The sequence below is a fragment of the Bos taurus genome, chromosome 22, assembly GCF_002263795.3.
Source record: "Bos taurus isolate L1 Dominette 01449 registration number 42190680 breed Hereford chromosome 22, ARS-UCD2.0, whole genome shotgun sequence".
NCBI lineage: Eukaryota > Metazoa > Chordata > Mammalia > Artiodactyla > Bovidae > Bos > Bos taurus.
In genome coordinates, this window is record NC_037349.1 from 14,313,704 (window position 1) to 14,339,832 (window position 26,129).

General features: G+C 40.1%; 1 protein-coding gene across 12 annotated transcripts in view; it reads right to left on the minus strand.

Annotated features, from left to right (window-relative positions):
• ULK4 (unc-51 like kinase 4) overlaps positions 1–26,129 on the minus strand; it is a 521,202-nt gene that overhangs the window by 462,595 nt on the left and 32,478 nt on the right. For 9 of the 12 annotated variants that reach the window (XR_009492338.1, XR_009492337.1, XM_059879993.1 and 6 more), the window contains 9 exons: positions 25,782–25,897; positions 25,560–25,629; positions 23,836–23,932; positions 16,665–16,769; positions 14,837–14,897; positions 13,314–13,495; positions 12,397–12,443; positions 12,000–12,047; positions 2,992–3,070 (listed from right to left, as the gene is read on the minus strand). Coding sequence is in view for 10 of the 12 variants with exons in the window: in XM_059879993.1 (XP_059735976.1) it covers positions 2,992–3,070; positions 12,000–12,047; positions 12,397–12,443; positions 13,314–13,495; positions 14,837–14,897; positions 16,665–16,769; positions 23,836–23,932; positions 25,560–25,629; positions 25,782–25,897 (805 nt within the window). In the remaining 2 variants the exon portion in view is untranslated. The remainder of the gene's footprint in view (positions 1–2,991; positions 3,071–11,999; positions 12,048–12,396; positions 12,444–13,313; positions 13,496–14,836; positions 14,898–16,664; positions 16,770–23,835; positions 23,933–25,559; positions 25,630–25,781; positions 25,898–26,129) is intronic. The other 3 variants (XM_024983119.2, XM_005222596.5, XM_059879990.1) reach the window with 1 other exon arrangement.

Below are 26,129 nucleotides of genomic sequence, written 5' to 3' on the forward strand. Positions count from 1 at the left end.
TTCAAAATCATAGTGTTGACAACACTTGAAGCTAGTGACCAATCACACTATCACTAGCCAGACACTATTATATGCATCTTCCTGTGAGTCAATAGGAAACACAGAGCACCAACTAGGAAGAATTCCTACCCTTTCTCCATAAAACAACTTGAATCTAAGCAAGTCTCCATATCTAAGCAGTTCATGGGAAACACAGGTGAGAGAAGACCACCAAGGAGAGAATAAAACTTAATGGAATTCAGCTCCGGTCAAAACAAGTGCCAATTTGTCTTTGATAAATGAATGGCACTAAAAAAAAACAGGAAAATGTTTGAAATTCAGGGACTTAATAGTCGATGTTCTCTAAATGCAGTACCGGACCTTGTTTCAGTCCTGGTTCAATGAAAAAATACACAATGACATGTGTGAGACATCAGGGAAATCGGAACACTGACTGGTATTCAGTATTAGGCAACCACTGGCGATGGCGTTAGCCGTGGTAACAGCGTGGTGGCTGTATTTTTTTAAAGCCTTTTCTGTTAGATATATATACTAGAGCATTTATGAGCACAGTATGAGGTCTAAGATTTTTTTTTTAATACTATACCAGGGGTTGGGGGGTGGGAATTTCCCTGGCAGTCCAGTGGTTAGGATTCCACACTTTCTGCTGGGGGCTGGAGTTCAATCCCTGATCAGGAAACTAAATCCAACAAGCAGGCCACACAGCACCACCAAAAAACAAACAAAAATAAAACTGTAACGGGAGAAGGGGAGACATAGGGAGGAGACAGGGAGGGGAGTGAGAGGGTAAGACGACAGACAGACAATATTCGTAAAATGTCAGTAACTGCTGGAAGTGAGCTCAGTATTTCAGCCTCTCTACTTTTATGTATATTGAGATTTTCCATAATGAAAATGTTTAATGAAGGGATCAGACTAGAGTATCTGTTAATATTCTTTCCAGTTCTGAATCTTAAGGTTTTATATTTAATTTCCTAAAATATATCCACTGCATGTTTAAGATTTAAATATACGTAACATAATATCATAATATTTATTTTAAATTATTACACATAAGAACCACAACAAACTCAGGGCGATAAATGTGTTGCCTAGGAGGAAAAGTATAAGAAGCTGGCTATATTTTTCTGTAGAAAACATAAGGAAGAAGTTAATAAATGCTTCTAAATATATACAAGAGACCACAACTAGCTCTTTTCTGTAGCCAGTGATGGCAGAATAAGATGGAAGGGACTTAAACTGTATCATAAGAAAAGTAAAATAGATTTTTCTCCATCCATCTCTTCTGTCTCCTGATAACAAATTATACTGCCACACTTTCCTACCATTCTTGTAATCATTTATTAAATCTTTTAACAGGGACTGAATACCAGATGTACACACGTTACTTGGCTGGCTAGGCACCATGGATTACAGTGATGAATAATGAGGTTCTATAAAAAGAGAATGAAACAGTGCCATTTGCAGCAACAGGGGTAGACAGAGATTATGATACTAAGTGAGGTTAAGACAGAGAAAGACAAGTATCATATGATATCACTTATACATGGAATCTTTTCAAAAGAAAGATAATACACATCAACCTATGTACAAAACAGAAATAGACCCACAGACAAAGGGGAAAAAAAACTTATAGCTACCAAAGGGGAAAGGGGAGGAGGATAAATTAAGAGTTTGGGATTAACATACACACACTAATACATATAAAATAGATAACAAACAAGGGCCTACTTGTGTAGCACAGAAAACCATACTTAGTATTTTGTAGTAACTTATAAGGGGAAAGGATCTGAAAAAAGAAGAGATATAGACAGATACACGTAGAACTGAATCACTTTGCTGGACACCTGAAAGTGACGCACTGTAAACCAATTATACTTCAATAAAAAAATAAAATTTTAAAAATTAATAAAATAAAATGAGGTCTATGCCTTTAAAATGCCTACAGGATCTTCAACCACGAGTTTTATTGAAACATACTGGAGAAAACTACATATGAACACACAATTGTGCTACAGAAACCTCGTCTCAAGAGTTCTGAACCTAAGGTCATAGATGGGCCTCACAGGAATCCTCATCTCCTGAAATGACTGCACTGTTCTCAAGAGGCTGTCATGACTTTCCTTAATCTAAAATGGGACCGGAATCACATCTCATGCAGCATAAACCAAAAAAAACAGGGAAACGACAAACAAAGTGACCTATACCTGCCAAGCTTATTTCTTCCTCAAGTTCTAACTTGTAAAAACTTTGTTTCCAGTGTTTGAGCGTCCCCTAGTGGTTGTCTCAATTGCTACAGTCAATTGGTCTTAATGGTGGCTACCTTGTAAACTTTGTTTCCTGTGTTTGAGTGCCATCTAGTGGTTGTTTCGATTGTTACAGAACTAAAAAATTTGTTGGATTCAATAGACATGAACTTGGGCAAATTTCAGGAGATAGTGAGAGGCAGAGGCGCTTGGCGAGCTGCAGTCCACGGGATTTCAAAGAGTCAGACACAACTCAGTGACTGAACAACACAACACAAAAATTTTGTAAGCAGTAACAAATTTTTAAACAGATGGCATTAGAAAGGAGTACCTGACACAATTTCAAGTTACTTTGAAAATCCCTCCTTATCCAACAGAAACAATTCACAATATAGTATATGTTAATTCAAAAGTTTCCTAGATAGCTAAATACACACTATTACTTTTTAAAATTAACAGCGGCAGACATCCAAGAAATCTAGTTAATGAAACAAGCTTTATCCAAAAATTGTTAAAATCACGATGAATAGAGCCCTGAAGCCATGTAACTCCACCACACCACCCTCAATAACTGCCAGTGTTGAAAATGAGAGGCAGCGCTGAAGTGTGACGGTCTACTGAGGTTACTTTATAGCGGCTGCCACATTCCACGAAAAACACTTAAGTGAACACCCACGAGAGCTGTATGTTCTAAAATTGAGAACATTCTCTCCATTCATAGCATTTCAGTAATAAAACAAATTACCTCAATAACAGGTGCATTTTCCTGGAGCTCAGATGTGTGTGAGGCCAGTAAACCAATCATCCGAGCGATCTTGGCCCTTCTGTAAACAGAGAGAAAATGGGTTCTGAAGTGGAGAGTTAGGACCAAGGAAATCAACCCCATTTAGTTACATTATACAACTGTAAGCATCAACATGGGAGAAAAGTGGGATGGGATGGGGTGAGCATACATTCCCCCACATGTATGGCCCAGAGGAACGTTCCCTTGTGTACACAGGGAGACATGAACACAACGCCCTCTGCAGCACCATCTGTGTGCATGCGTGCTCAGTCGCTCAGCCGTGTCCGACTCTTTGTGACCCCATGGACTGTAGCCCACCAGGCTCCTCTGTCCATGGGATTCTCCAGGCAAGAATACTGGAGTGGGTTGCCGTTTCCACCTCCAGGGGACCTTCCCGATGCACAGATCAAACCTGCATATCTGGCGTCTCCTGCTCTATGGGGTCGCACAGAGTCGGACACGACTGAAGTGGCTTAGCAGCAGCAGCACTGGCAAGTGGATTCTTTACCACTGAGCTACCTGGAAAGTCCATTTGTAATGGTGACAAAAACTGAAGTTGTGCTTTATAACTGCAATGGAAAGTAAAAATTCTTCAAAGGTCTTTGCCAAAGAGAGGAAAGAAATAGTAATTACCCCTTTCAGTATGTGAATGGTTAAATAAACCGTGGTACATACAGACAATGGAATATCTGGAATATCTGACAATGGAATAAAAAGAATGAGCTATCAAGCCATGAAAAGACATGGAAGAACCTTAAATGTGTGTTACTAAGGAAAAAAAGCCAATCGGAAAAAACTACATACTTTATGATCCCAACTACATGACACTCTGGAAAAGGCAAAACTATGGAGGCAATAAAAAGTTCAGTGGCTAAAAGAAGTCAGAGGTATGAACAGGCAGAACCCAAATTTGCTTCTTATCCAATAAATACTGCATGATACCATAATGATGGCGACACATCATTCAACAGTGTCCAAACCCACAGACTGTACACACTAAGAATGAACTGTACTGTAAAGTACAGAGTTCGGATGATTTTGACATGTCCCTTTAGGAGCCTCATTTGTAACAAATGTGCCGTTCAGGTGGGAGATACTGATACCTGGAGAGGCAACACGCATGGGAAGGAGAGGCACGTGGGAAATCTCTTTACCGTGCCCTCAATTTGCAGTAAGCCTAAGACAGCTCTAAAAAATAAATTCAATAAAAACCAAGAAAGGGTGGATTTTATCTCAATAAGCAAGTAAGAAAGCATAAGAAAATGCAGTCAAGAGATACAAAATCCCACATCCATCCTACAGGAGTTTCAGGAGCAGAAAAAGGATGAAATAGAGATGAAGAAATCATAAGGACAGAGAAAAGTAAAAGAAAGGCTAAAGCCTTTAAGAGACCAACTGGCAAGGAAAATTTGTAAAAAGATACATCCTAGTAAAAAGTTGCAGGCCTGCAATATAAAGAAAAATTCTTTTTTCACTGAAAAACAGAATCAAGCTGGTCACATATAAGAGGAAGAAGAAAGAGGTGGGCTGCCCTGAGTCTTCCAAAACTGCAGTCAGCACACGAGCGAATGAGCACGCACAAGCCGGGGCTCAAGGATGGGTGTGGTCTGAAGGTCCTGGGAGGCCTCATTCAGCCCGCTGGGCCTGAGCCCCAGAACCACAGCCAGAAAGTTTCAAAGGAAGGAGCAACTCCAGAAGCACAGCCTCTGAGAGACAGTCTTCTTAAAAGAAGTTTTTTTTTTTAATTCTGAAAGAAACCGACCAAATGAAATCCAATCCATCAAGAAGTGAAGTAACTCACAAATGGAGAAACTGTATTTAAAAAAAAAAACTGACAATGAGCATTTACTTTATTAAAGTATCAAACTGTACCAAAAACTAGAAAACTCCTTCCTAGAACATCCAGGGAACCGAAAACAATCTTGAAAAACGAGAACAAAGTTGAAGTCACATTTTCTGATTTCAAAACTTACTACAAAACTATGGTGATTGAGACGCTGCGGTACTCACAGAAAGACAGATTTATAGATCCATGAAACAACAGAGAGCCCGGAAACAAACCCTCACCATACGTGGTCAACATGACTATCAGCGAGGCTGCCAACAGCATTTAATGGGGAGAGGACAGTCCTTTCAAAAAACAGTGCTGGAAACTGGAGATACATACACAAAAGAACGAACCTGGGGCTTTCCTGGTGGCTCGCTGGTAAAGAACCCACCTGCCAATGCAGATCACAGGAGTTTGATCCCTGCTTTCGGGAAGATCCCACATGCCTCAGGGCACCTACGCCTGTGCACCACAGCTACCGAGCCTGAGCTCTCAAACCCACCAGCTGCAACTACGGAAGCCCTCAACCCCTGGAGCCTATGCTCTGCTACGAGAGAAGCCACCGCAGTGAGAAGCTTGTGCGCAACTAGACAGGAGCCCCTGCTTGCTGCAACCAGAGAAAAGCCCAGGTGGCAACAGCCAAAAATAAATAATTAAAAAAAAAAAAAGAAACCTGGACTCTTACCTAATACTATATTAAAAAACAAAAAACTCAAAATAGATCAAACACCTAAATGTAAGAGCTAAAACTATAAAACGTAATTCAGTTCAGTCACTCAGTCATGTCCAACTCTTTGTGACCCCATGGACTAGAGCACGCCAGGCTTCCCTGTCCTTCACCATCTCCCGGAGTTCGCTCAAACTCAAGTCCATTCAGTCGGTCAATGCCATCCAACCATCTCGTCCTCTGTCACCCCCTTCTCCTCCTGCCCCCAATCTTTATGGTCATGATTTTCAAGCCCGGCATCATATTTTTCTTAGCAAATGAAGACAATTTGACTGGAGTGGAATAGAGGTTCTGGTACATTTGCAAATGAGTTTGTGTCTGTGTACGGACCTTTCATATAAAAATCTTTTATATAAGGAAGTGTAGAAACACTCACACTACTGATGGACACTGTACAGGCAGAACAGAAGTCTGTCCTGGAGAAGACCAGAGTCCTGGGGCTTGTCTCTGAAACAAGGGGTGACTTCGGGCAGTGGTGACCCCCGAGGTCAGAGGAATCTGAAATTGGGTTTCCCACCAAACATGGAGGCTGGTAGTCCTGTTCAGACTTACAAACATTCCAGTAAAGAGTGCAGAGTAGAAAAAAACATGAATGTAAAAGCTTTATGCATTGGATGTGGCAATGATTTCTTGACTATGACACTAAAATCACAGACAACAAAAGAAAAAAATGAAAAACCTGGTTGCATCAAAATTTTTAAACGTAGGCATCAAAGAAGACTATCAACAGAACAAAAAGGCAACTCACAGAATGGGAGATAAGTCATGTACCCAACACAGGGTTAATATCCAGAATACACACAGAACTCCTATAAATAAACTAAGGCAACCAAAAGTGGGCAAAGGACCTGAAAAGACATCTCTCCAAAGAAGACAAACAAATGACCAATACGGACATGAAAAGATGCTTGACATTACCAGTCATTAGTGAAATGCAAATCAAAACCACACTGTATATAACTTCATACCCATTAGAAGAGCTACTACCGAAAAGAAAAGAGAAATGGAAAAAACTAAGGGTTGAAGAGGATGAGGACAAACTAGAACCCTCACGCATTGGTGGTGGGAATGCAAAATAGTGCAGACGCTGTGTAAAAGAGTTTGACGGTATTCTCAAGAAACTGAACAAAACATTATCAAATAATCCAGCAATTCCACTCCCAGGCATATTACCCAAAAGAACTGAAAGCAGGGACTCAGACAGGTATTTGCACACCAGTGCTCACAACCACACTATCTGCAATAGTCAGAATTAGAAGCAACCCCAGTGTCCATCAACAGATGAAAAGACAAACTGTGGCATACACATATGCGGAATATTATTCAGCCCTTAAAAAGGAAGACTTTCTAATCCATGCTGCAAGACAGATGAACCTTGAAAGCATTAAGGTAAGTGAAATAATGCAGACACGAAAGCACAAATGTATACGCTCACTTCTATTAAGTACCAAGAAGATGGAAATTCATAGAAACAAAAGAACTGAGATTATCAGGGTCTTGGAAGAGGAGGGATCAGGATTTAATGATTACTGGATAAGAGCTTCTGTTTAGAACTGAAAAAGTTCTGGAAATTGACAATGATCATGGTTGCACAGCATCAGTACTACAATATACATAATGCCATTGAGTTATACACTTTAAATGGCTAAATGATAAATTTTGTTATGTATATTTTATAAATAAAATTTCTTAAATTACAATATTATGCACTATCTGTGAAGTATACCTCCGTAAAGTTGATTGACAAAGGTTATGCTGGGAAAGACTGAGAGCAGGAGGAGAAGGGGGCAAGAGAGGATGCGATGACTGGATGGCATTATCGACTCAATAGACAAAGAGTCTGAACAAACCCAGGGAGACAGTGAGAGACAAGGAAGCCTGGCATGCTGCAGTTCATCTGGTCATAAAGAGTAGAACATGACTTAGCAACTGAACAACAAACAGTAAGATTTTATAAATGTTCACTATTACGAGTTCTAACAAAAGGGCATTTTTATACAAAGTGACTGGGAAGGCAGGCTGATATGTTTCTACAGAGAATTTCAGCAATTTATCAGAAGTCACAAAAATTATCTATTGCTCTCTACCTGTTCATTCTAATTCTACGAATCTGCCCTGAGAGGAAAAAGAAAAAACAGATAGGCACAAAGATTTAAGCACAAAAATGTTCACCAGTGTATTATTTACAATATTATAATACTATCCAAAAATAGGGGCAGGGTAAATAAAATGATCAAATATTCATAGCCTATAAAAAGAGGCATACCACACAAAAAAATCCTGGGCAAAAAAATTAATGACATGAAAAATATATAATACGTTATATAAAGGGAAGAGAAACTTACAAAATTACACCACATTATTTTTCATTTCATTTTCCTATATACAGAATACCACCAAGGAGTGAGCATACCTACTTCCACAGTGATTATCCCCTAGCTGAGTTAAAGACCCTAATCATATGCTGTCAAGGTGATAAGACCTGGATCAGAAAAAGCCTCACTGGAAGAAGTAGTATTTGAATGGACAATGAGAGTAAAATAAGACTCCGAGCAGAGGGCTCAACTAGCCATCATTTTCCTCAAATTAAAACTGTTTTACAAGTAACTGAAAGTCGCTCAGTTGTGTCCGGCTCTTAGCGACCCCATGGACTATACAGTCCATGGAATTCTCTAGGCCAGAACACTGGAGTGGGTAGCCTTTCCCTTCTCCAGGAGATCTTCCCAACCAACGGATCAAACCCAGGTCTCCCACATTATAGGTGGATGCTTTACCAGCTGAGCCACAGGGGAAGCCCAAGAATACTGGAGTGGGTAGCCTTTCCCTTTTCCAGCAGATCTTCCCAACCCAGAGATCAAACTGGGGTCTGCTACATTGCAGGCAGATTCTTTACCAACTGAGCTATCAGGGAAGCCCGTTTCACAAGTAACAGTAGTACCTGGAAAAGATTAAGAGTGTCTGTTTTTAAAAGTCAGCAGGGGGCACCCCATTCAAAGCTGTAATTTGAGGCTCACCGAAGGGTTAGATGTCATTTTCTTTTCACTGAGCATACCACAACTCTTCTCAAAGTTTACTAGGCTCAAAAATGATGTAAAAATCCTATTTTGTAATGCCAGAATTTACCTTGGGAGAGTAATATTAGAAGATGTGTAAGAGTAATTATTCAAGAAAGCATTCTGTGGACACCTGTTGCTTCCCCCATATTTCACCAGCAGGGAAGAATTCCTCTCCTACCACTGGCCCATTTTACAAAACACCTTCACCTTTGTGTTTTCATGTGCTTCTCAACGGTAAACTAAGCTTGACAGCACCAACTACAGCTCCCACACCCCCAAAATATACTAAGCACCCACTAAGAACCAGGCACCATACAGGTATTTCATACACCTACTTCATTCAATATTTAATGTAAAGAATTTATACATGTATAACTGAATGACTTTGCTGTACAGCTGAAACTAACACAACATTGCAAATCAACTATATTTCAATTTTTTTTTTATTGTAATTGTTACCAAAAATCTATGAGCTTGGTACACTATCCTCATTTTACAGATAAGGAAACTGACATTCAGCTGTTGTAATAATTTCCCAAGGGGCAGACCTGTGATCCACTCCAACATCTGTCTGAATCCAAAGTACTTTCATCACCCCACAGAGATTCCCTCAGAAGCTGAGAGTCTCTGAAAGAAATAATCAATCATCTGATCGAGGCTCACTGGTGACCAGAGCACAAAGCCTGCTAACACTTCATCTAATGTGCTTTTCACCAAGTATGCTGCCTCCATATAAGCAGGTACACATCCTTCCATCACGAGTTTACAGACCATAATCTCATTATTTTTTGTGAACCACCTTCAGTTCAGTTCAGTCACTCAGTTGTGTCCGACTCTTTGCGACCCCATGAATCGCAGCATGCCAGGCCTCCCTGTCCATCACCAATTCCCGGAGTTCACTCAGACTCACGTCCATCGAGTCAGTGATGCCATCCAACCATCTCATCCTCTGTCGTCCCCTTCTCCTCCTGCCCCCAATCCCTCCCAGCATCAGAGTCTTTTCCAATGAGTCAACTCTTCGCATGAGGTGACCAAAGTACTGGAGTTTCAACTTCAGCATCATTCCTTCCAAAGAAATCCCAGGGCTGATCTCCTTCAGAACGGACTGGTTGGATCTCCTTGCAGTCCAAGGGACTCTCAAGAGTCTTCTCCAACACCACAGTTCAAAAGCATCAATTCTTCGGCACTCAGCCTTCTTCACAGTCCAACTCTCACATCCATACATGACCACAGGAAAAACCATAGCCTTGACTAGACGAACCTTTCTTGGCAAAGTAATGTCTCTGCTTTTGAATATGCTATCTAGGTTGGTCATAACTTTCCTTCCAAGAAGTAAGCGTCTTTTAATTTCATGGCTGCAGTCACCATCTGCAGTGATTTTGGAGCCCAGAAAAATAAAGTCTGACACTGTTTCCACTGTTTCCCCATTTCCCATGAAGTGATGGGACCAGATGCCATGATCTTCGTTTTCTGAATGTTGAGCTTTAAGCCCACTTTTTCACTCTCTACTTTCACTTTCATCAAGAGGCTTTTGAGTTCCTCTTCACTTTCTGCCATAAGGGTGGTGTCATCTGCATATCTGAGGTTATTGATATTTCTCCGGGCAATCTTGATTCCAGCTTGTGTTTCTTCCAGTCCAGCATTTCTCATGATGTGCTCTGCATATAAGTTAAATAAGCAGGGTGACAATATACAGCTTTGACATACTCCTTTTCCTATTTGGAACCAGTCCGTTGTTCCATGTCCAGTTCTAACTGTTGCTTCCTGACCTGCATACAAATTTCTCAAGAGGCAGATCAGGTGGTCTGGTATTCCCTTCAGAATTTTCCACAATTTATTGTAATCCACACAGTCAAAGGCTTTGGCATAGTCAATAAAGCAGAAATAGATGTTTTTCTGGAACTCTCTTGCTTTTTCCATGATCCAGATGTTGGCAATTTGATCTCTGGTTCCTCTGCCTTTTCTAAAACCAGCTTGAACATCAGGAAGTTCACGGTTCACATGTTGCTGAAGCCTGGCTTGGAGAATTTTGAGTATTACTTTACTAGCGTGTGAGATGAGTACAACTGTGCGGTAGTTTGAGCATTCTTTGGCATTGCCTTTCTTTGGGATTGGAATGAAAACTGACCTTTTCCAGTCCTGTGGCCACTGCTGAGTTTTCCAAATTTGCTGGCATATTGAGTGCAGCACTTTCACAGCAGCATCTTTCAGGATTTGGAATCGCTCAACTGGAATTCCATCACCTCCACTAGCTTTGTTCGTAGTGATGTTTTCTAAGGCCCACTTGACTTCACATTCCAGGATGTCTGGCTCTAGGTCAGTGATCACACCATCATGATTATCTGGGTCGTGAAGATCTTTTTTGTACAGTTCTTCTGTGTATTCTTGCCATCTCTTCTTAATATCTTGTGCTTCTGTTAGATCCATACCATTTCTGTCCTTTATTGTGCCCATCTTTGCGTGAAATGTTCCCTTGGTATCTCTAATTTTCTTGAAGAGATCTCTAGTCTTTCCCATTCTGTTGTTTTCCTCTATTTCTTTGCGTTGATCGCTGAAGAAGGCTTTCTTATCTCTTCTTGCTATTCTTTGGAACTCTGCATTCAGATGCTTATATCTTTCCTTTGCTCCTTTGCTTTTCGCTTCTCTTCTTTTCACAGCTATTTGTAAGGCCTCCCCAGACAGCCATTTTGCTTTTTTGCATTTCTTTTCCATGGGGATGGTCTTGATCCCTGTCTCCTGTACAATGTCACAAACCTCAGTCCATAGTTCATCAGGCACTCTTATCTACCACCTTAAGGCAAGATATAGTGGCAAAGGAGAACACCTTAGTGTAACTAAATTAAAACACAGGGATAAGTGTAAAGTATTTGACTCAGAATATTCAAGGGCTTCCCTGGTGGCTCAGTGGTAAAGAATCCAGGAGACACAGGTTTGATCCCTGATCAGGGAAGATCCCACATACTTTGGAGCAACTAAGCCTGTGCTCCACAACTGTTGGGCCTGTGCTCTAAAACCTGAGAACCTCAACTCCTCAGCCCATGTGGGCAACTCCTGAAGCCCACATGCCTGGAGCCCAGGCTCTGCAGCAAGAGAAGCCACTGCAATGAGAAGCCCGCCTGCCACAATTGAGATCCAGCACAGCCAAAAATAAATAAACCAATTAAAATTATTTTAAAAAGAATATTCTAAAGAGTAACCATGAATAAAGTTTTAAAGTAGTTTATATAACCTTAGAATTGAATTTATAATATTAGGATAAGGATAGCTCAGTTGGTAAAGAATCCAGCTGTAATGCAGGAAACCCTGGTCCGATTCCTGGGTCAGGGAAGATCCACTGAAGAAGGGATAGGCTACTCACTCCAGTATTCTTGGGCTTCCCTTGTGGCTCAGCTGATAAAGCATCCGCCTGTAATGCAGGAAACCTGGGTTTGATCCCTGGGTTGGAAGATCCCTGGGTTTGGAAGATCCCCTGGAGAAGGGAAAGGCTACCCACTCCAATATTCTGGCCTGGAGAATTCCATGGATTGCATAGTCCATGGGGTCTCAAAGTGTCAGACATGACCAAACGACTTTCAATTTCACTTTCATTTTTAAATTGACAATTGGAATGGTACAGAAAGGACTATGATTCAGAGTTATCATTACTTTAGAATAGTTCGTAATAAGTATTTAAGAGTATGTGCTTTTAATAAATATGCATGTTTTAACTACTTAATAAAATAAGAATAATTTATTAAAATATAAATGTTACTTACATATCCCAGTTTGGAGCTATTCGCAAATGCTGGATTAGCAACTGGAACTAGAATATAAAAATTAAAATGTATTTAAATCATGAAATGAGACAGCAATTGACCACTAAATTAACAAATCAAACCTATATACAAATGAAATGCAAATTCCGCACCAAGGAAGTAATTATTTACAAAGATGCAAAAGCACTGAATATACTGGATAAAAACTAAGAAACAAGTACGTCCAGTTTCTCCAACTCAATTCTATTCTCTAAACATGCCACTGCCCCTCACCCCACAAACATAAGTACCAAATAAGGAACTGTAACACTACTCTGCAAGAAAATGAACTTAAATTTTTTCAAGGTAGTTCCCCAATGAAGGCCCAGAAAGGAAAATGCTCCTTTCTGAGGATGACTTCAAAAGCTCTGCCAAATTCCCATGGTTTCATTGATGAGCCAAGACAGCCCAAGAAATAATATTATCAGAGGAAGAAGGAAAAATGCTTAGAGACTCAATTCCCCATTCAGTGTCACATGAGAAACCTTGGAATTCACCAGGAAGACCCAGGAAAAGAGCCCCTATTCCACATGGGCAGCTCACTCCAGCAGCTGATGAAAAGATTGCTCTCTTATGATTTCATGGATGAAATAAATCTTACAATTACTACAAGTTAACATAAAATGCAAGCGTAACATAACATAAAAAGAAGCTCTTCAAAGTCAATGTCGATTCAAATGCTTTTAGATACAAGCATTAAACACAGGACAATACTGGCAAACCTGTCATCCTGATAAATCACTTTTTTCATTTTAATTAAACTGAATTAGTATTTTAGTGCTTGCTTTTCTCTCTATAGAAATTAAAAAGTTAAGTGCAGAAGGCAGACTGCAAGGACGTGAAAGGAGTTATTTGCTTCCCAATATTTAGGAACCCACCAGGGGGGAGTGGAGGAGCCTGGTGGCCACCTCCCTGTGCCCAGCTACCACGCACAGGTAGCAGAGGAGATTCAGCTTGGCTCGCGAGGCCCCCGTACTCTTCTCAGTGGAGTCGATCTGCGAGCACACTTGTTGCAGAAAATCATTCCAATCCTGGTCTTCTAGAAATACTAATTTATCCACTGCAGAAGAAAGAAAATAGTAAAAGTGGGGATTATGTGAAAAGAGATTGCTACAAATGTTGCAAGAGAAAGAAGAACACAGAATTTCAATAGCTAAAGTGAGGGCAAAGAAAACCCTAACTTTACACCATCAAAACCAAAACACTCCAAAGATGCCACCACTTTTAGTCACTCTTCTATATTCTTCTACTTTTCTACCCATGGAGATGTTGTAAACTATGTCAATGGAAAACTATGCTTAAAAAACATGGCAGATGCCTAAATTTAGTAGAATTTTCTTGCAACCAAGAGCATAACAAAGTACAAAGTTAAATAAAACTGTACTCTGAAAAAAACAAGATGGCCTTTGCATAAATAATGCAACCTAGCCTTAAGATATTGGAAAAGCCAAAATTTTTATAGTTATTATGAAGTCCCACTGAAATGACTAGTAAATATAACTAGGTTAATACAGAGCTGAAACCATCTGGGAGTACCACCTCCAAATGCCTACAAACAAAAGGCAGAAACTGGGAAATGAACTGCCAGCTAAAATTAACATAATTTCACCTAATCTCTATATTTAAACAAAATAAGCTTTAACAATAATTTCTTAAAATAATTCAAACTAAAGTGGAAAAGGGAAGGAATATTTCGAGATAAACCCCTCTAAGTTTTCATAAATTGTGCCTCTACTTGGAATACTTAAAACATGAACATGTTTTATTTTACATTTACTTTGATTTCAATTTTTAGATTCTACTCCAACTATGATGAAGAATCTTTCCAGGTCTAGTTTAAAACATAATTTATCAAACAAAATACATCAAAATTCAAGGTATTAAAAAAATTCTTACACTCACCCTAAATAAGACTTTCCATTAGGAAAAAAAGAAAAGTAACAATCATGCTTCAAGTCTCTCCAGGCCTACATTATCCCCCCAAAAATGAGCCATCTGACTCCAATCTCAACTGCCCCACTCCCTCAGGTAGAAATCTCGATTCTTCCTTATGGTTTCCAACTCTCTGTACCCACAACAGCACGATTAATGTTGGAAATTCAACTGGCTTTTAAGGTCCAGGGCGGGAGAAGGGCCCACACACACAACAGGAAAACCCACCCAGCTTCACAGAAACTTTCCTGCCCTGAAGAGTCCATGGCAGCCTGGACCCAGCTGAGTAAGGCAAATGCTGGCACAAGAGGATTATAGCTGGTTTCTTAATGCCTCGGGAAAATAGCCAGTTGGCAGGAAAATAAAAATTTAGCTATTCATAAATAAAATATTCCATTTACAATTAAATTTTATATTTGTATCCGGCTGCCATGAATCTATGTATTTGATAAGCCCTTTAGGATCCTACCTGAATGTGCTGGTAGATGCAATATTTTTGGATCATATTTAATTGGTGGTTGTTTCATAATCTGTGGTTAAAAAAAAAAAAAAACTTTTGAGATGGGTATCTGTCTCCCGATGTATCTCCTATTCAGTTCCATTCAGTCGCTCGGTGGTGTCCACCCTTTTGCGACCCCAGGGACTGCAGCATGCCAGGCTTCCCTGTCCATCACCGACTCCCGGAGTTCACTCAGACTCATGTCCATCGAGTCAGTGATGCCATTACAAATCAATAAGGACAGAGAAGAACAACATAAAATGTAACACAAAAAAAAACAAGCATTCAACAGAACCCTTTCAGACTAATACACAAATATGAGTGATAAGGCATAAAATAAAATCATTTCAATTCACGTCTGCAAAAAAATAAAACTTCATGGAAAAGAGTCAGTCCACCCTATCTTGGCTTACTCTTAAGCTAATTTACTTCTAGGTTAGAAATTTAGTTATTCAATAAATCTTTACTGGCTGCCTGTCAAGGCAAAGCACTGTGCTAAGTGGGAAGGGGGAGAGAAACACATCAAAGACATGATCCAACTGCCAGAGAGCTGACAATCTGGTTGGAAAGATACGACAAACATCTGTTAAACAGCAGAAAAAACATGAAATATTTATATTAGGATGAAAAACTGGCAGGACATAATTACAGACTTCAGAGAAATGTTTCTAAGAAACTAGAGAATCAATAAGGACTTTAGGTTTGATGCGGTCAGGATTTACGGAAGAGCTGGAAGGTGGGCTGAGGTCTTGAACAGAAGACCCATATGGTTTTCTCAAGCAAAATGAAGACTACACGTAGCAGTTGGATCCATGAGTTTGGGTTAGCTGGGGGACTTCATTGTGACACTTTTAATTTAAAAATTCAACCCTCATTTCTATATCTAACGTTTCCAAAAACTCCCTAGGGAGCATTTTTAAAACTTTTGCTGGTAGTATTCTCGCCAAAAAATGCATAACATCATTTGTAATCATGAGAAATGCTTAGGCAAACCCAAACGGAGGGACATTCTACAAAATACCTACCCAGTACTGTACTCTTCAAAGTATCAAGATCATAAGTGAAGTCGCTCGGTCGTATCCAACTCTTTGAGGCCCCATGGACTGTAGCCCACCAGGCTCCTCCATCTATGGAATTTTCCAGGCAAGAGGACTGGAGTGGGTTGCTATTTCCTCCTCCAGGGGATCTTCCTGACCCAGGGATCAAACCCAGATTTCCCACACTACAGGCACGCTTTACCGTCTGAGCCACCGGAGAAGCCCAAGCTCATAAGAGACAAGGAAACAGTAAGAAATTACCACAAGACCATGGAGTACAAGGACCAATTGGAGGCAAAAGATCCCAACTGCAACATGGGATCCTGGCACAGAAAAGGGACACCGGTGGCCCAAGTGATAAAATTCGAGTAAGTTCAGCGGTTACTCGCACTGTACCAATGCCAGTCCCCTAGCTCTACTAACCATGCCGTGGTCCTGTACAATATTAACACTCAGAGAAGCTGCACACAAGCTCCCCGTCTCTCGCCATCACCTGCCCTGCAATCCTGACCACCTATGAGAGCTATGGTCTCTCTGTGATTAGCCCCTCACCCCAGCCGAGGAGCGCTGCTCATTGACATGTGCCTTCACCACACACCATCAGGGAGCGTGTCTGCAATCATTCATCTAAGTAAGTATGGGCACGTGGCAGGAAAGAAAGAAAAGCAGACAACCACAAGAATCGGGGGAGAAGATAAGACTGGGGAATGAAAACGTCACCCAGATTCCAGCCCCAGGGTGTCTTTGGGGTCTTTCCGCACCTTCGGATTGTCAATGATTGGGGTGATGACGAGATCTGAGTCTGTGTAGATAAGCTCTCTCATCCGGGACTCCAGATCCTGCTGACTCATGTGGCCACTTGCAATCTGGAACAGTAACAAGAATTAGACAGTTTCTGTGACTGCATGTGCTCAGTCGCTTCAGCCGTGTCTGACTCTTTGCAACCCTTGCACTGTAGCCTGCCAGGTTCCTCTGTCCATGGGATTTCCCAGACAAGAAAACTGGAGTGGGTTGCTGTTTCCTCCTCTCCAAGCAATCTTCCCAACCCAAGGATTGAACCCTCCTCTCTTGCATCTCCTGCACTGGCAAGCAGATTCTTTCCCACTAGTGCCACCTGGGAAGCCCATGTTTTAAGAGGCGGAGTCAGTAACATGCTAAATAGACTCCACTGAAAAAGGTCACTTGTATTGATGGACCTCCACTGCTCTTCAAAACACTTCCACAGACAGTCTCATCTGATCTTCACAAAAACCCTATATCTACTGCATTATTATTCCTGTTTTTACAGGTGAAAAAAACAAAGCTCAGAGCAAGTAGCTGACTTGCTTGTGTTCACCACAAAGGTTGGTTAGGACTACGAAACAGATCTTCGATAGTCTGATGTGCTCAACTATGAAGAGGCAATTATCTATGAAGAACTATGAAGATGTTACAATTATCAGCACGTTTTTTATCTTTCATTCACCAAAAATTAATCTATTTCTGCCTTACCAAATAGTCAATATAAAGCTTAAATTACAGTATAAAAAAATTCCAGGCTGAAGTAGGTATTAAACGCCTATATCTTTATAAATCCCAAAGTGGAATTGATACATAATGAAAACAAATAACTAGATGTTCCCCTTCAGTTATTCGAGATGCTTCTTTGTGCTCTTCTTAAATTCAATTTTTATTCCTAGTGCTGTTGCCTCAAGTATTTCACATCAGAAAAAAAAAAAAATTGGATTTATGCATCAAGAATGTCCACTGAAACTCTGACCAACAAACTGATAACCAGAAAATCAAATCAGTAAAGTGAAAAATATATAGAAAAATAAACAATTCAAAACTAAGGTAAAGGACAGAATAATTAGCTAATAAAGTTCCTGGAAACCACAATCACTTTGCAACTTAGAAGACAGAATATTAGAGACTCATGAAGAATTAGGAGGAACTTTTGTAGAAAATGTTTAAAAAAAAATTTAAGAACACAGACTTTCAAAACAGAAAAACTCAAAAGAAAAGCCAAGATGAAGTCAACTGAAAAACTTTTAAAATAATCTAAGAATTAGTAAAGTAGACCAATTAGAAAACTATATATGTAAAAATTAATTTCATACATATACAGTGAACGTATGCACAAAAACAGGTTATAAAAATACCATATATCAATGACAGTAGCAAAAAATAAACTCAAATAAAATGCTCAGGAATAAATTAATCAAAAGGTGCAATCAGGTCTACTTATTACATGAAAAAAACTTATATAAAATTATGTCCCTTTGTTTAAAAATGAACATACATGTATAGAACCAAAAGTAGTTATAGCAAAATGTAATCAGTGGTTACTCTGCTGCTGCTGCTGCTAAGTCGCTTCAGTCGTGTCCGACTCTGTGCGACCCCATGGACTGAAGCCCACCAGGCTTCTCTGTCCATGGGATTCTCCAGGCAAGAACACTGGAGTGGGTTGCCATTTCCTCCTCCAAGTGGTTACTCTAGGTGGTAATTAAATAACAAGCAGTTTTTTATTCTCTTTGTCCTCTTCTACATTTTTCAAGTTTTCTAAAATTTTTGTAATTGAATAAAAAGCATCAGGTATCATTTAAAGAATTATAAAATCTAAGCTCCCTTATAGTAATTCTATAATTAGTGCTTGACTATTCTCAATAAGAAGATTACATACACTCCTCTACAATAAACATCTGGCAAGAGAAATTCAACATTTATCCCATTTCAGAATGCATCTTTTTACTTTTACACTGATTCCATATCTCACATTTAACAAAACATGTATTAGCACAGGAAGATTTTATTATAACCTTTTACCATTTCATTTCAATGCAAAATTAAGTTTCACATAGTTCAAATGCATTTCCCATTACATAAAAATTACAGTAAGAATTAAAAGCAATTATATCTACCAAGCAAAAAGTACAATAAAAGATAACATGGAAAAATATTTAATTCAAAATATTTCTGCATTCAAAACAACTATGATTGAAATAAACTAAAGAAGCCCTAAATAGGTAGAAAGAGATCCCATATCCGTGGAAGCAAACTTTATACTGCTAACATGGCAATACTCCCCAAATTGACCTAGATATTCAACATAATTGTTCTCACAATCCCAGATGGCTTCTTTTCTTTTCAAAACCTGGTGAACTGATCCTAAAATTCCAATGGAAATTTAAGAGACCCAGAATAGACCAAGAAAAAAAAAAAAACCTTGAAAAAGAACAAAGTCAAGAATCATACTTCCTAATTTCAAAACTTACTAAAAAGTCACAGCACCCAAGACCCGGTGCTACTAGCGTGAGGAAAGAATCAGTCAGTGGAATAGAACTGAGAGTCCAGAAACAAACCTTTGATTAAAGTTAATATTCAACAGGGCTTCCCTGATAGGTCAGCTGGGAAAAAATCCTCCTGCAATGCAGGAGACTCCGGTTCAATTCCTGGGTCAGGAAGGTCCCCTGGAGAAGGGATAGGTTACCCACTCCAGTATTCTTGGGCTTTCCTGTTAGCTCAGCTGGTAAAGAATCTGCCTGCAATTCACAAGATCCTGGTTCTATTTCTGGGTTAGGAAGTTCCCCTGGAGAAGGGAATGGCTACCCACTCCAGTATTCTTGCCTGGAGACTTCCATGGACAGAAGAACAGGGTGGGCTGCAATCCATGGGGTTGGAAAGAGTCAGATACGACTGAGTGACTAAGCACAATATTCAACAAGAATTCCAAGACATTTAAATGGGGAAGGAAAAGCCTTCTAAACAAATGGTGCTGAGGCAACTGGATGTCCACATGTAAACCAAAGAACTTGGATGGACCTCCTTACCTCATGCCATATACAAAAACTAACTCAAAATGGATTGCAGACTGACACAGACATAAACCTTCACGACCTGAGAGCTGGCAACTGTTTCTTAGTTATGACACCAAGGGTACAGGCAACAACAAACACAAAAAAGATAGTCTGGTCTACTGCAAAATTAAAAACATTTGTGGTTCAAAGGACACCATCAAGAAAGGGAAAGAACAGTTCACAGAATGGAAGAAAACGTTTATGATCATATATCTAAAACATATAAAGAATTCCTACAACTCAATAATGGGCAAAAGGATTACATAAACATTCTTCCAAAGAAAACATAAATTTCCAATCAGCACTTAAACAGATGCTCACTATTATTAGCCAACGAAGAAATGAAATCAAAACTACAGTGAGATCTAATTTGACACCCACTAGAGTGGCTATCGGAGAAGGCAATGGCACCCCACTCCAGTACTCTTGCCTGGAAAATCCCATGGATGGAGGAGCTTGGTGGGCTGCAGTCCACGGGGTCGCGAAGAGTCAGACATGACTGAGCGCCTTCACTTTCACTTTTCACTTTCATGCACTGGAGAAGGAAATGGCAACCCACTCCAGTGTTCTTGCCTGGAGAATCCCAGGGACGGGGGAGCCTGGTGGGCTGCCGTCTACGGGGTCTCGAAGGGTCGGACACGACTGAAGCGACGCAGCAGCAGCAGAGTGGCTATAGACTAGGAGCTGACTGTGGCTCACATCATGAACTCCTTATTGCCAAACTCAGATTGAAATTGAAGAAAGTAGGGAAAACCACTAGACCATTCAGGTATGACCTAAATCAAATCCCTTATGATTATACAGTGGAAGTGAGAAATAGATTTAAGGGACTAGATCTGATAGATAGAGTGCCTGATGAACTATGGAATGAAGTTCGTGACACTGTACAGGAGACAGGGATCAAGACCATCCCCATGGAAAAGAAATGCAAAAAAGCAAAATGGCTGTCTGGGGAGGCCTTACAAATAGCTGTGAAAGAAGAGAAGCGAAAAGCAAAGGAGCAAAGGAAAGATATAAGCATCTGAATGCAGAGTTCCAAAGAATAGCAAGAAGAGATAAGAAAGCCTTCTTCAGCGATCAATGCAAAGAAATAGAGGAAAACAACAGAATGGGAAAGACTAGAGATCTCTTCAAGAAAATCAGAGACACCAAGGGAACATTTCACGCAAAGATGGGCTCGATAAAGGACAGAAATGGTATGGACCTAACAGAAGCACAAGATATTAAGAAGAGGTGGCAAGAATACACAGAAGAACTGTACAAAAAAGATCTTCACGACCCAGATAATCACGATGGTGTGATCACTGACCTAGAGCCAGACATCCTGGAATGTGAAGTCAAGTGGGCCTTAGAAAGCATCACTACGAACAAAGCTAGTGGAGGTGATGGAATTCCAGTGGAGCTATTTCAAATCGTGAAAGATGATGCTGTGAAAGTGCTGCACTCAACATGCCAGCAGATTTGGAAAACTCAGCAGTGGCCACAGGACTGGAAAAGGTCAGTTTTCATTCCAATCCCAAAGAAAGGCAATGCCAAAGAATGCTCAAATTACCGCACAATTGCACTCATCTCACATGCTAGTAAAGTAATGCTCAAAATTCTCCAAGCCAGGCTTCAGTAATATGTGAACCGTGAACTTCCTGATGTTCAAGCTGGTTTTAGAAAAGGCAGAGAAACCAGAGATCAAATCGCCAACAGCCACTGGATCATCGAAAAAGCAAGAGAGTTCCAGAAAAACATCTATTTCTGCTTTATTGACTATGCCAATGCCTTTGACTCTGTGGATCACAATAAACTGTGGAAAATTCTGAAAGAGATGGGAATACCAGACCACCTGACCTGCCTCTTGAGAAATCTGTATGCAAGTCAGGAAGCAACAGTTAGAACTGGACATGGAACAACAGACTTGTTCCAAATAGGAAAAAGAGTACGTCAAGGCTGTATATTGTTACCCTGCTTATTTAACTTCTATGCAGAGTACATCACGAGAAACGCTGGACTGGAAGAAACACAAGCTGGAATCAAGATTGCCCGGAGAAATATCAATAACCTCAGATATGCAGATGACACCACCCTTATGGCAGAAAGTGAAAAGGAACTCAAAAGCCTCTTGATGAAAGTGAAAGAGGAGAGTGAAAAAGTTGGCTTAAAGCTCAACATTCAGAAAACGAAGATCATGGCATCCGGTCCCATCACCTCATGGCAAATAGATGGGGAAACAATGGAAACAGTGAGGGACTTTATTTTGGAGGGCTCCAAAATCACTGCAAATGGTGACTGCAGCCATGAAATTAAAAGATGCTTACTCCTTGGAAGGAAAGTTATGACCAACCTAGACAGCATATTCAAAAGCAGAGACATTACTTTGCCAACAAAGGTCCATCTAGTCAAGGCTATGGTTTTTCCAGTGGTCTTGTATGGATGTGAGAGTTGGACTGTGAAGAAAGCTGAGTGCCGAAGAATTGATGCTTTTGAACTGTAGTGTTGGAGAAGACTCTTGAGAGTCCCTTGGACTGCAAGGAGATCCAGCCAGTCCATTCTGAAGGAGATCAGCCCTGGGATTTCTTTGGAAGGAATGATGCTAAAGCTGCAACTCCAGTACTTGGGCCACCTCATGTGAAGAGTTGACTCACTGGAAAAGACTCTGATGCTGGGAGGGATTGGGGGCAGGAGGAGAAGGGGACAACAGAGGAAGAGATGGCTGGATGGCATCACCGTCTGGATGCACGTGAGTTTGAGTGAACTCTGGGAGTTGGTGATGGACAGGGAGGCCTGGCGTGCTGCGATTCATGGGGTCGCAAAGAGTCAGACACGACTGAGCGACTGAACTGAACTGAGAGTGGCTATAATAAGAGACACAACTGTAGCACTGTTTACAATAGCCAAAAGGTTGAAGCAACCCAAGTGTCTATCGAAAGATGAGTGAATAAATTGGTACAAACACACAATGGAATATTTCTCTGCCTGAAAAAGGAATGAAATTCTGATACATGCTAGAAGATACATGGACCAGGAAGACATTATGCTAAATGAAAGAGTCCAGACACTAAATATTGTGTGATTCACTTATGTAAGTTTACTAGGCAAATTCACAGAAGCAGAAAGTATAAGAGTTGTTGTCAGGGTCTGGGGGAATATGGGGAATGCGTAGTACTGACGGTTACAAAACAATGTGACTGTATCAACACTACACGCCACTGAACTCACACTATAAAATGGTTAAAATGGTCAATTTTATGTAATGTATATTTTACCACAATTTTAAAATCTACTGACTGGCAGGCAGTAACAAGTTTTGGTAAGTATGGGAAAACTGGAACCCTCACACACTGGTGCTGAGAATGTAAAATGGTGCAGCTGCTTTGGAAAACGATTCGGCAGTTCTTCAAGGTTAAAAAGAGTTACCATATGATGTAGCATAGAATACGTACCCACACAGAAATGTACACAACCGTTCATAGCAGCATCACTCACAAGAGCCAAAAGAAAACCACCCAAATGTCCACAGACTGATGAATGGAAACATAAAATGTGGTATACACAACAGAATATTATCAGGCAATAACAAGGAATGCAGTATTGATACATGCTGCAACTTGGATGAATCTTAAAAAACATTACATTAAGTAAAAAAAGACAGTCACAAAGGATCCCATATTGTATGATCCATTTAAAGGCATATTTATAAAGACAGAAAGCAGATTAGTGGTTGCCTACAGCAAAATGTTAGAGAAACTGGAAGAAAACAGGAGTGACTGCTAATGGGTACACAGGGCTTCTCTGTGGGATGATGAGATTAACTGTGGTGATGACTGCATAACTCTGTGAGTATGCTAAAAGCCTCTGAATTATACACTTTAAATGGGTGAATTGCATGGTGTGTCAATTACATCTCAATAAAGCTGCTATCAAGAAAACACCTATGAAGCACCTCTCTCTTAAGAATACTTACTAGAAAAACCAGTGATAATCAAGGAAGATGACTTAATTGTAAATCTTGCAATTACAAACATAGTTCACAGATTAACTTGCAATTATTCTTGTGAGTCTGTTATCTTGCATATGAAAAAAAATTAAAAATTCTATCTTTGCTTACTTTGGTCAAGGGAGAAGTCTTCTGTGGTGAACTCTGAGTCACAGCATCACCAGGACTTAATGCCACTGCAGTGCTGGTTCTTGGAGTAGGACGAGAACTGAAAAATGCACACCAGTTAACATTACTCAAGGGGCTTCCCAGGAAGCACTAGCAGTAAAGAGTCCGCCTGCCAATGCAGGAGACACAAGAGACCCTGGTTCGATCCCTGGGTTGGGAAGATCCTCTGGAGTAGGAAATGGCAACCTGCTCCAGTATTCTTGCCTGGGAAATCCCAAGGACAGAGGAGCCTGGTGGGCTATAGTTCATGGGGACACAAAGAGCTGGACACAGCTGATCAACTGGGCAGGGCATGGCACGCTATATACAGTATTTTGTTTTAACTAGAAGCTTAAAAAATATTATTTTTTTAATGTGTGCTAATCTAGGCAGGATTTACATTAATAAAATAGCTCAGATATTCTACTGCTAAGTCACTTCAGTCATGTCCGACTCTGTGTGACCCCATGGATGGCAGCCCACCAGGCTCCACCGTCCCCGGGATTCTCCAGGCAAGAACACTGGAGTGGGTTGTCATTTCCTTCTCCAATGCATGAAAGTGAGAAGTGAAAGTGAAGTCGCTCAGTCGTGTCCGACTCTTCACGACCCCATGGACTGTAGCCTACCAGGTTCCTCTGCCCATGGCATTTTCCAGGCAAGAGTACTGGAGTGGGGTGCCATTGCCTTCTCCAAGATATTCTACAAAGCATGGAAAACGTTTATAACTTTATTTCATAAAATGTTTGAACTGGTAAATTACTTTGGTACCTACTTAAGCAACAAGTTATAAACCTCATCTGTTTTTAATGATTTCTCCCACCCGTATCAATGGATGCCATACTCTGGGGGCCACTCCACTTCGTCCAGGTCTCTGAGTTTGAGTTTTTGGCATTTTAAGAAATTCTTCCATTTAAATCATTATGGTCTTTTGGTGATGAATTCCTTCAAATTTCCAAATACCACCTCTCCTCCACTTACCTGCCTTTGTATTCATTCATTAAACAAGTACTTACTTAGGTCACAAAATTTACCAGAGACTGTACAAATTTTTTTTTAACTGAACTTAAAATGCCTAAGATGTACAGACAAATTTAATATCCTTTATATTTAAATATGGGTAAAACAAATCAGAAAATTTTAGTTTATTATTATAACTCCTATGTCATGAAATTAAACTATGAGGCTGAACCTATAAATAAACTATAACACTTAATATTTACATTTTATCAAAATTTTAAATACACTGGCCTAATCACTTTAAATACCATTCTGATTTTATTATTTCAATGATTGCAAATATTGTTTAAGCCTCCCTCCCAGATAAAACTACATTTAAAGAAAAACACAACCTGTTTTTTCCTATAAGTCTTTATCCAAATAAAGGAGCCAGATTTCTGAAATTTTAAATTCAATTTTACTTGTAGTAGAAGTACAAAATAAAGAAGTTTTAACCCTTATAAATAGAAAAGATAAGGTGGCTTGGTTAGAAATTTTAAAAATACAAAGGGAAGTCTACATTCCACTGGCCAGCACCGAACAGTAACTTACTAGGAGAGCAAAATGGGAATGTGGTGTTTATCCCTGGCCTTTACTTCTGTGCAACATGGTTCGCCACCAGGACAAGACACTTTAAGAAGATTTAGCTTTCATCCCCCAAAGACTCCTTACCACTCTGTTATTCTACATACCTGAGAAGAAACATGGACTCATTCAATTGACCCCCAAGGGTACTCTTAGGCCGCAAGTCAGATGGATTTTCTGTGGCAGGAAGGTAAAACAATATCCATAAGTGAACAAAAATATGAGCAGGGCATGATGTAGACAGAGATGTGAAGAGACAGATAACACAGATTAGGGACTGTCAGAAACAGTGTTCGGAGCAGCAGGACCATGGTCAAACGCAAGCTCACCCAGCCTGAAGGAGTGACTGAGTCGCTGCCCACTTTTCTCCCCCTTTGCTTGTCCACCTTGAGGGCTCTTCAGAAGTTCCGTGGCATCTTGGGACCCAGAATATTCCATGTTTCTGCTGTTTAACAAGAGAAACTCAACTCAATCAAGCTTACTACTGAGCTTTCTGTAGTTTTCTGTGTTGAACAAGAGGCTGGCAAAGATACTTAAGTTGCACAGGACATTTGGCCAAACTATGGAATTAGAAAGGTAGTATTTTTCATTGAGTAACTGAAATGAGCTCTCACTGTGTGCGAGGCACTGTACTAAGACGCCTATAAAATTTATCACTGAAAAATAAATAGCAGCGG